This window comes from Schistocerca cancellata, chromosome 2, assembly GCF_023864275.1.
Source record: "Schistocerca cancellata isolate TAMUIC-IGC-003103 chromosome 2, iqSchCanc2.1, whole genome shotgun sequence".
Taxonomy (NCBI): Eukaryota; Metazoa; Arthropoda; class Insecta; order Orthoptera; family Acrididae; genus Schistocerca; species Schistocerca cancellata.
The window spans coordinates 666,166,651-666,178,711 of NC_064627.1; the positions used below are offsets into that span (position 1 = coordinate 666,166,651).

The 12,061-nt window shown below is 36.5% G+C and overlaps 1 protein-coding gene across 2 annotated transcripts in view; it reads right to left on the minus strand.

Moving 5' to 3' along the window:
• Positions 1–473: 473 nt before the first annotated feature.
• The window catches only part of LOC126162372 (sorting nexin-14-like), a 217,551-nt gene continuing 205,963 nt past the window's right edge, over positions 474–12,061 (minus strand). Inside the window, exon 19 of one of the 2 annotated variants that reach the window (XM_049918827.1) lies at positions 474–1,066. In XM_049918827.1, the coding sequence (XP_049774784.1) occupies positions 977–1,066 (90 nt within the window). In that variant the 3' untranslated portion in view covers positions 474–976. The remainder of the gene's footprint in view (positions 1,067–12,061) is intronic. The other variant, XM_049918828.1, reaches the window with a different exon arrangement.

The window sequence follows — 12,061 nt, forward strand, 5'->3', positions numbered from 1 at the left end:
GTCCACACTGTGATATCAGTGGAATAATGAATACCGGTACACCTGGTACACTAAACTTTCTCAATGGGTAATGTGGATGCTCTGAAGAGTTTCTGTTAGTCATTGAGGACACTATATATGTGATGTTGGGGTTGTTTAAGGAACATATCACATGGCAGAACCCATTAAACAAAAAATTCTGATTAAAGTACTCAAACACACACTAACCCTTATTCCTTCCTTTCTTTCCTATGTGTATATGCAAAATCTAATGTGGGAAATTAGAAAATAAAAATTGATCAGTAAAAAATAAAAGTTCATTTTTATTGAAGATAATTTTTTATATAACTACTTTCTAATTTCACAAAGTAGAAATGGCAAAATGCAGAAATAGCGGACTCAGGGTCAAAGGGTGACAAATATTTTAAAAAAAAAAATAACTTCCTATACAGTCAATAAATATCTGCGTGAAACAAAATGAGAGATTCATATAAAAACTATATAAAGAGCTAGATTTTCCAATAAACTGATTTTTTTTACGTAGGTAAGATGTGTACATAAAACAGTAATAAATAACAAATTTTGCATGTAAAAAGCTCAAACTTAATTCAATAGTATGCCTTTTACAACAATTTTTTTAAGATCAACAGTTTCTGGAACATTATGATTAACACTATTATAACAACAAATATTCTCTCTGCAAATATATAACAATAATAACAACCAGTCTGAAATATAAATGCTTCCAAAACTTTGGTGTGTAGGTACTTGTCAACAAAATAAACGTAAACTGATACTCATCCAAATGGCAAGGAACTACAGTATTTAATTATATGACAGCAAATGCAAAAGAACATTGTTTTCACATCATCTGAGTATTGTTTTGCATGGAAAATGCAACACTCCTGATTACCTTTCAAAGGTACATTTGTAGTCACCAGCAACAAAATGAGCAGTCTCAGAAAGTGGAATGTTTCATTCAATATACCTGTGATATTTATTTTTCCATAGGTTGAGGTGACAGCTCTCCAGTCAGGCATTCAGGAAAGAGCTCTAAAGCAACAATATCCAGAAGAGTATATGCAAGCTGCAATAAAATAATAGTTCATTATTTAAAACACTGTAGACTGACAGAGAGGATATAAACAATGGTTTTTGTAATTAAAAAAAGGGGGCGTGGATATATGGACACACATATCTACAAAAGTGATTGAGCAGAAAATGGGGAGAGAAAAATGTCTGCAGGTGAACTGTGAAAACAGTGTTCTGGAAAAATTTAATGCAAAGTAAAAGAGGAAAGAATCAAAGCTGGCAAACCAAGAGAAGTACAACAAACAGAAGGAAAAACAAGTAATGATGAAACGAAAAGATTTTGGAGTTAACACACTAGGAACTCCAACACGAGAAAATTGAGGAACTTAGATTCATATATAATGGGCATATGAAGAGAATGGGGGAGACAAGGAACAAGTAGCTAAAAGGAGTGGAAGGTAACATTCAGAAGAGAGGAGAAGACTGGACCAGAGTAGTAACAGAGGGGTGGTGTGCAAACTGGAGAAGATAGAGAGGCTTGTGTTTCAAGAATATGAATAAAAGGATGAAGAAGAAGAACATGAAGAATAAGGTGGTGGTGGTGATTAAGATTATTGTCAGCTTTCAGCATAAAGGTGTGCCCCGCTCTAGGTGAAATATATCTGGGATTACTGATCAACACAAAACATTTTCAGTATAGTACATTTATTTATTGATTTATGTGCTTGCTTTGTACATGACACGTTACACAAGCAGAAGGCCTGTTACTGAGTATTCACAGTTTTATGCTTTGTTTTGAAGCATTCAGTTTTAATATATGCAAAAAATCACAATTTTTATTATACTTATTGGTGTTAACATATTTGTAAGAGGTGCAGAAAAATTGTCTACTTCTACATACAGATTCTATTGTTCACAACTCTAGTGTACGAAAATATGGAAATATGTTAATTTTCTAGAAAGAGTGAGAAGATGGCGTGAAAAATTAATTAGGTGGAAAAATGACTTGGCTACATATATACTTGGGAACTGACCAAAGACTTATAACTAATTATAAATTTATGAACAATTAGATAAAAACTTTTGCTCTGCGGTGATGAGGGACTTCAAGTAAAGCTGCATGAGAAGTTAAAACTGTCTGTCGGTCTAGGACTTGAATCTGGTATCTGCCTTTAACAGGTAGTATGTTACTGTCTCGACCACTAGAGAGGTAACTGGTCCTTGAGGTGTTCCCGGACGTGATTCTGACAAGAGGCAAAGGTCTGGGTTTCCGCCCCAGTCCAGTACACAATTTTAACTTCTCAGGAAGGTTAACTTCAAGAACTCTGTAAAGAGTTGTATCTTTATAATAAATTAAAGCTTTGTTTTTAGGCAGGATTTCTGCTTGATCTCAGTTCTTCATATTTTATGCACTGTGAATTTGGAAAGCTTGACTAGTAAAATATAACTTTAAAAGTACTTTGGTCCCAATTCAGTGCACAGTTAGAATTTTTAAGAAAAGTACATTTCTTTAAACATTCCCTTAGGCTGGTATTAAACTATCAAATTTCTCTGAGAAAGACATTTGATTGAATGTTTACCATATTTCTTTTACTAAGATCTTTGTAGTGGAGGAAAAAGGGGTATTACGTTGTTATCAAATATTTTGTCATATTTCTTTTAGAATGGCCAATGAAGACTTGTTACCATGCTTTGCAGTTGTATTCACTACAACTACACTGTGTTTATACTGGGGAGGGGGGGGGGGGGGTGCAGAAAGCACTGTGCAGAAGCAAGTATGTTTCTGTCATTGTGTCCATACTTGTACGTTGGAGGCTGTGCTTTTTTGTGAGTGCTGTCATTTTTGTGTTGTTACTTTCATCTAGGGAGTGATTTGCAATTGGAAGTGTTTTTAGTGTGTGCACACAATGCCAGGTTGTACTGTCATTGGCTGTAATTCTAATAACTGCAACACAAAAGGAATGGAACTTATGCTTCATGTATTTCAACAGCATGCTTCATGATGCCGTGAATGTTGCATATCATAGAATATGTTCTCATCAATTTAAAGACACTGATTATGACACAGAATTGTGTTTGGAACTGCTAAATTTACCATGGAAATAAGTGCTGAAGAGTGATGCATTTCCATCATGTAATTTGCCTTGCATTAGTAATGCCAATTTTGAAGGATGTTTTAGTGATGATGAAATTGCAGGCTGGAATACTGATTGACAGGGAATGTATTTGTGTTTTGTCATTTGATGAAATAAACACTGATAGCAGAATTTGTTATGATCAGCAAGATGACAGGATACTTGGACCCCATAGAAATGTCCTCATTTTATGGTGCGAGTGTTGTTTGCGACCTGGAAGCATCCTATCAACTTCAATTTTGATATTCAAATGACAGTGGTACTCTTGACCAAAATAATTGTTTCCCTGGCCAGTATTTTCTTTGCTGTCATGGCTGTAGTAGCAGACATGGGTGCAAAGAATACTTCTGTCTGGAAAGAGTTTGGCATTACCCACAAAAACACTTGTTTTCTGCACCCAAGTGATCCTCTGAAGTGTTTGTGGGTCTTTGCTGGCATCCTACATTTGCTAAAACTCTTGAAGATCCATTTATTTGATCACGGCATTACGTTGGAAAACAAGGCAGTTACAAAATCCATGTTCGAGAAACTGTTAATTTTGGACAGTAGCAAGATAAAAATATAACCTTAGTTATCTCAGTAACAAATTACAGTGAAGGGCAGAGAACAACAGCAAGTGTGCCCAGCAGCTCAATTACTATCTCAAACAACTGAACAGGCAATTCGCTATTTAATGCCTGAAGAAGGACACACCAGTGATTTCATACTGATGGCAGATGAGTTCTTCAGTGTGCTCAGTTCAAGGAGTCACGAAAGTAATAAACCACTAGCCTATGGATTTGGTACGGGCCCAAGAACAATGCCTACATAAATTTTATAAATGCTGCAAGAACTTGCATGTTGGCTCTTCAAAGCATCTTCAAAACTGTTCGGTTACTTCTGGGCCTGTCTGGAGAATTTTTCCCTTCCAAGAGGCCCTGAACATTTTATGATCATCCATCACCAGTTGTGATAAAGAGCTGGATAAGACCGTTGTTGTTGGGAGTGGACACATGCTGTATACCTCTTTCAAATGCATTATCTGTTGAGCCAGGTGAGGAAGGAAGATTTGTGACTGCAACAGTGTTTGGCAGCATCCAGCCAGATATGTCTGAGGCGTTGGCAATGGCTGAAGGACAGAAGGAGAGCGAAGACCTAGATCTCGCAGTTGCAGATTGGCTTCTGACTGCAGTGTCGAAGGATTCAATTATCTTACTGGATACATAGCATACTGGAGCAGACAGCATGACAGATCACTGGCCATATCCACTGGCAAATTACTCACGAAGCCAGAGGACACATGAAGTGGATGGCTGGGCATAATTTCTTGCAGGGATTTCTTTGTACCCTCAAAAAATTGGCTTGAAACAGCTAGCAAACTTGAAGTAATTTTTTCCCAGATCCAAGGACACAACAATTTGTCCAGGAAAAGTGGCACCATTAAGGACCTGTGTGCTATACTTTCTGAGTGTTTCCCCACTGTTCACCCAGAAACAATAAAAATTTATGCCAGAATGAAAATTTTTATTTGATTATTCTGGCTGTCATCAAAAGACAAGGCAAAGAAGACAGAGGCAGCTCACCATTGCAAAGCAAAGAAGTGGCACTTGTTATCACCTTAGGGTACAAATCAACAGTATTTTCAGAAATTAAGTTTGCATGAACCTAGATTAGAGACAGAAGGTCCTCTGACAGCATTTGTTTGACAACTACCTAGCAAGATTTCAAGACTGATGGTGTCAAGGTTTGACTTATTTCCTAACTTTGTTGAATAGTAGGCATGGTAAGTAAAATCGTATTTTGCAGTGCTATCAAAAAGTTCTTGATCTAATGTACACGACAGTGTCTACCTATTAACTGAAGTTGTTTTAAGCTTGTGATGCACAAAAAATGAAAATGAGCATTAGCTGTATACCTCTGTTTATTTGTTAAAACTTTTCCTTTGAGGCAACTTGGAAAATTGCATTTATTTTGACAGAAAACTTTAAATGTAGACTATACTGTGCACTTATTTTCGGATGGTTTGATTCGATAGGGGCTTGAATCTTTTTAAGTCAGCAGTGTCTGTTTAAAATTTGTAGAAGTTACAGACTGTAGCAATAATGTTCTAGCAATATGGGAATAACAATTTACATTTCATTATTCCAGTAGAGACTAAAACATACCACAAATACATTGCATACATGCACGGCCTGCATGCTATAGCACTGTTTTTGAGGCAGACGCTGTTCAATAGTGGTGTCACAGCGTCAGTCAGCATCCCAGCTTCCCAGAATGCTTACTGCCTAACCTTATTTTCCTATGGACCTTGCGTTTACATTTGGAAGAAGAATGAAAAAAAAAAGGAAACATACTTGAGTGAAGCCTTGGGTGTCACAGTGAGATGATAAAAGCACTCAACAAATTTGTTACTGGGGTTCAACACAGAGAATGAAAAGTTGTATAAAAATTATCTGCATATGGCAAGAGTACATTCCACTATGCACTCAGCAAAGTGGTTCCTCACATTATGAAGCAGGATACGCACCTCAGAAATGCTATATCCATGTTTATAAACAGTACATTAAACCTATGGTAAAATATCTTACGTGGATATCAATCAACAGTGAGCTTCTGAAGCCCTTTGTTGTATTACTATTATGTCTTGAATTTATGTTTTGTACTGCATATACATTTAGCTGGCTAAATGGCCGTTAGCTGCTGGAGGCAAAATAAACAAATAAATAATAACATTTAACTAATGAAGTTAAGTTTGTCCTTGCAGTAAACAGAAGACGATCACTTTCATTGATCAAATTTGAGGTCAGAAGACAGATTTAATTAAATAATATTAGAGAAGGAAAGTTGCTACTCATCACACAGCAGAGACGCTGAGCTGTGATAGGCACAACAAAAAGATTCACACAATTATAGCTTTTCGCCACTACGGCCTTTGTCAACAGCAGACACATATACACACACGCATACACACACTCACATAAATGCAACAAGCACACATGTCTGCTGTCTCAGGCAACTGAAACCACACTGTGCAAATGCAACTCGCACTCACTTCTGCAGTCTCAGGCAACTGAAACCACACAGCAGTGTGGTTTCAGTTGCCTGAGACTGCAGACGTTTGTGTGAGTTGTGTTTGTGTGCACGTGTGTGTATGTGTATCTACTGCTGACTTAATGGCTGGAAGCTATAATTGTGTGAATCTTTTTGTTGTGGCTATTGCGACTCAGCATCTCCGATATATGGTGAGCAGCAACTTTCCTTCTCTAATATTGTTATATTCCATTCTGGATTTTCCATTGTTTAATTTAATTAAATGAATTTGACAAAAGGCAACATTTGACAGAAGTTTCCTATTATGTTATGTCAAATATACTGGGCAAACCAACATTGTCAAAAAATTTGATACGGTAATACTGGCTTTAAGTAAAAAAGCGTAATTTCGTACTTTCTACACATAGCAGTTATTTTAGTAATGATCAAAGTAGTTTTTCCCGAGTATTCAATTCATATGTTATAAAAGTTTCTGCTCAGTCTAGAGCTGGTGGCACACACAATTTTGTTTTTTTTGCATCACACATTCCTCTTCATAATGAGGATGGTTGTCTGCCACAAACTGCAGCTTTCACAAATTAGCAAGGGGGACTGGAATGAACCTCCCTGACAAGATACAGCTGAATGCTGGTTCAGATTTTATCATTAGTTCTAATGTTGAGTATCAACTTTGATCTGTCAGAATAAAACCTATGAAAAATCAGTTGAGTGAGCAACAAACAGTGCACATCTTATCCCTACCAACTGCAGCTTTTCCCACCACCTCCAATTTTTAATGGTCTTAGAAACAGCTGCCGATCTCATGTCTGTACTGAATATGGCAGCAGGTGTTATCATTCTCTGAAAGCTAATCACATTTTCCTATTGGGCACACACAAAGATTTCCACTATGTGGAAAATATCTTTAACTTCCATATTTGTTGAAACAATAATAGTAAGACTATGGCCATGGAAGAAGGAGAAACCTCTATTGCCAAACACATTTTTGATTCACTTACTTACACTGAACTCCTGCTCGAAATTGTACAAATTAGTGACGCAGGAATGATCTCGTTTCAGCTTCAAATATGTAAATAAGAGAACTCTATGATAGGTGAGATAAATGATTTTTTTTTTACTTCATAGAAATTTGAAACACTGATGAGATTGGTTGCTGCTGTTGGTGTCATTCTCTGAAGGTGACAACAAATCATTCTGAATAATCTCAAATTCAACTTCATACATAAATATAATGCTATCATCTGAGATATGCAGTATTCACAGTGAGTTGTTGTTGTTGTTGTTGATGATAATATCTTCAGTCTGAAGACTGGTTTGAGGCACCTCTCCATGCTAATCTATCCTGTACAATCCACTTACAGTTACCTACATCCATTTGAATCTATTTATCCTATTTGTCTCTCAGTCTGCCTTTACAATTTTTTAGCCCCCATGCTTCCCTCCAGAACCAAATTGATGATTCCTTGGTGTCTCAGAATGTGTCCTATCAGCTAATCCTTTCTTTTAGTCAAGTTGTGCCATACACTTATTTACTCTCAAATTAAATTCAGTGCCTCCTCATTAGTTATGCAATCTATTCCTTTAATTTTCAGCATTCTTCAATAGCACCACATTTCAAAAGCTTCTATTCTCTTCTGAACTGCTTCTATTCTCTTCTGAACTGCTAATCATTCACTTTTCACTTTTAAACAAGGCTACACTTCAAACAAATAACTTCATGAAAGACTTCCTACTAATTCAATGTGTTGATGATACGAACAGGATTCTCTCATCCAGCTGTCAACCTCACCTGCACAGGGTGCACACTGCCTAGCAGGTGAGGCTCTGTCGACCAAGTATTGGTCATATAACCATGGCATCAAGTGCACAGCAATGCTGTACCATACTCACCCAGTTGAGTTACAAGCAGTGGCCAGTAAAGTTCAGAGATAGCAGCCCCCTCACCAGTCCTAGATGTGATGGGCCTATGTCCCATTCAGGGACTCAATAAACATATTTACAGTACTCAATTATCCTCAGAAAGAGGAGACAGATTACTGTGATATGATATGGGCAATAATGGGAATAAGAGGAAATGGTTTAATGAAACTTGGAAAGTTGCAGCTGGTACATTAGGGGAATTGCTCTTAAGGACAGGACACTGAATTAGATAAACATTTGAATGAAAAGGAAACAGATTTTTTGGCAATTACAGACACAAAGGAGAAAATGTGGAAATATGTAGATGACTATATAATGACCTACAGTGGAGTACAACAGGAGCAAAGAGCAAGTAAAGGTGTTGCCGTCTATATTCGAAGAAAATTGTAAGATGAAATACTGACCAATGAATAAGTGAATGAAAGCAGGTTGCTGGTAGGAATGAAAGGTCCAAGAGGATTCTTAACAATAATAGTGTCATATGTCCCTGAAGAGTGCAAAACTGACAAGTGCAAAACCTTGGATAAACAATCACAAATGACATTAAACAGATACAATAAAAATCAATTGTACTCATGAGATATCTCAATGCTACAATTAGAAATATACCAATTCCAAAAATATTAGGCACATTTGGAGAAAACACATGTAAATAAAAAGCTACAAGATCTGCTTCCTTTAATCATCCAAATATGACCAATAGCTTATTTAGGAAGAAAGACATAATCAAATTTAGCTGACTAGCAACACTATATACATCTGTTATATGTTATACAATAATAAATGAGAAATTTCCTGAAAAGGTTAGAGATACCACAGTTTATCAAGAAGAAGATATTGGATTAGATTACTTCTTATCAGTGTCAATAACTGACATCTATGTGGAGAACATCAAAGAAAGCAACTGGGGAACTAAAGGAACAACAAGTTTTTAAGGTGTACCTTTTGGAAGATAGCAGTATGAGAGATCTATACCAAGCTCAGATGATAAAAACATTAGCAAATTTGGAAATGGTACAAGACTTGGAAGAAGAATCAAAAAACTTAAAACAACTGTAACTAATGAGGTACAGGGGAAGAAATGGAAACACAGGAAATAATGAGTAGTAAGAAATGGAATCAGCAATAAAAGAAAAACAAGAAGTTTTCAACCTGTACATAAATAATCTCACAAATGAAAGCTATAATGCATATAAGGAGGAAAGAATTAATGTGAAACACTTAACCTGTAAACTATACGCAGAATCGTGGGAATGCTTTATTAGCAATACAATCAGTTTAAAGTGATTAACAAACTCAGTGCAAAAGAAAAGGATAGTACATTTGTCAGTAATATAGGTGATGAGGGATGGATAGACTACTACAAAAAATTATGGTGTGATAAGAGTGCAATTCAGACATTAGCTGAACTAAATGACATGAAAGACCTGGATGATGGTGATATAAGTTAACTGACGGAAGCTCTGAAAGTTACAAAGAAGAAGAAAGACACTGGTTTATATTGTATTAAAATAGAACTGTGGAAATATAGAGTGTTATTTCTACATGATGAAACAGAGTGTTATTTCTAAGTGATGAGAGATGAAATAGAGAAGACAGCAGAGATCAAACAGGGAAAAAGACTAGGCCTAGTAGAAATTGTTGCATATCACAGGAGATATTGAATTTAATTGATTCAAGGAGAAAATACAAAAAGGAGCAAAAGAAGCAGGCAAAAATGAACAGAAATGTCTAAATAAGGAGAGTGATGGAAAGTGCACAATGGTTACACAGGAATGGCTAGAGAACAAATGTATTGTTGTAGATATGTGCGTGACTAGGGAAAGGCAGATGCTGCCTTTAGGGAAATTAGAGAGATCTTTTGGGAAAAGAGAAGTAGCTGTATGAATATCAAGATGCTCAGATGGAAAACCAATACTAAGCAAAGAAGGGAAGCTGCAAGGTGGAATGAATATTGTAACTTCAAGAAGAATGTAATAATTCTCATTCCAAAGGAGGCAGGTGTTGACCCGTGTGAATACTACCAACTATCAATTTAATAAGCCATGGTTGCAAACCACAGACACAGTTTATTTACAGAAGAATGGAGAAACTGGTAGAAGGGTAGAAGCCAACTTGTGAGAAGATCAGTTTAGATTCCAGAGAAATGATGGAACACGTGAGGCAATACTGACACCATGACTTACCTTAAAAGACAGGTTAAGGTAAGGCAAACCTACCTTTACAGTATTTATAGATTTGGAGAAAACTTTTGACAATGTTGACTGGCATATAATCTTTAAATATCTGAAGGCAGCAGGGGAAAAACACAGGGAGCAAAAGGCTATTTGCAGCTTGTAAAGAAGCTGAATGACAGTTATAAGTATTAAAGGACATGAAAGGGAAGCATTGGCTAACAAGGAAGTGAGGCAGTGTTGTAGCCTATCCTCAATATTATTCAATCTGTACATTGAGCTAGCCGCGGAGAAAAGCAATGAGAAATTTGGAAATGGAATTTAACTTCAGGGAGAAGAAATAAATACTTTGAGGTTTCCTGTTGACATTGTAATTCTGGCAGAGACGATAGCAGGCAGAGAGCTGTATTCCTCCAAATTTGCATCTTCTAAGAAGCCACCAGTAATAATTACATCACAAAGGTAAAACCAAAGAAAAATCTGTTGATTTTGTGTGCACAACATCGTAATGCAGGAGTAGAAGTTGATACGCCAAAAAAGAAAACACACATAAGCCTGTACTATAATTCCACCAAGGGAGGAGTGGATACCATAGATCAAATGGTTAGGACATACTCTACAGAAAGGGGTATGAGAAGATGACCACTGTCTATGTTCTACAGCCTACTTGATATAGCTGCAGTTAACTCACACACTGTTCGAGATGAATGCGCCTAAATGGAATGAAGGGAAACCAAACGCCGGAAAACTGTATCTCCATGAATTAGGCTATGAACTTTTGAAACCATATGTAGAAGAGCGTGCCATGGATTTGAAAGGACTCCAGTTGCCTATTATTTGCACGATGGGAGAGATCCTAGGAAAGAAACTAGAGGCAAACAAAATTGCTGCAAATGAAGAACCAACTAGGAAAGCAAGGTGCTACTTATGCTTGAAGAATGCAAGTTACCAGAGAGCAAGACACAACATCACAAAAACCAAGTTAACATGTGGAAGCTCTGGGCACCATCTGTGTAAGACTCATTCAGAATCAACCATTTTGTGAGCATGAGGTAAATGTCATCTGTAAGTGAAAATATTCTCTCCAAGTGAAAAGGGTCTTCCGAGAGTTTTCAATGTACAATAACATGTATTTTAGCAAGTGGTTTCATTTCTGTTTTTGAAACTTTCTCTCAATAACAAAGCTGTATTATTCAGTTAATAGATCAAAGAGTGCATAGAAACTTTAGACAGCCTTTGTATTCAATTACAAACCTTCTTATCTTCTTTACACAAACTTTCATTGACCAAGATTTGACCATTCTTGGTTGTTATATTCACCCTATGAGTGTTAAAAAATTAAGCTTTCAATTATGTTGTCACTATTTCCTGTTAAACTAATGTCTCAATGGAAACAGAATTACATAAAATAAATACATATTACAACACATTACAAGATTTACAACTTATTGTAACACGGGCAAAATTTGCCCTTGGTTGGTGCTCCGTGTAACCTAAAATACCTTGGTGTTTCTAGGGTTAAATAATGTTAGCAACAGGCTGCAGCCATATTTCAAACCCTTGCCAACTACTGCTTCCCTTCTCAGGCCCCTGTAGTCTCATAACTGCAGTCTAGTTGCTGTACAACATGTATTAACATTTCGTTCCCTGTATTTTATCCCTGCTACTTTCAGAATTTCATGAATGTCTTCCAGTCAAAACTGTCAAAAGCTTTCTTTAAATCTACAAATGCTGTAAATGTAGATTTGGATTTCTTTAACCTACCTTCTGAGAAAGGTAATAGGGTCACTA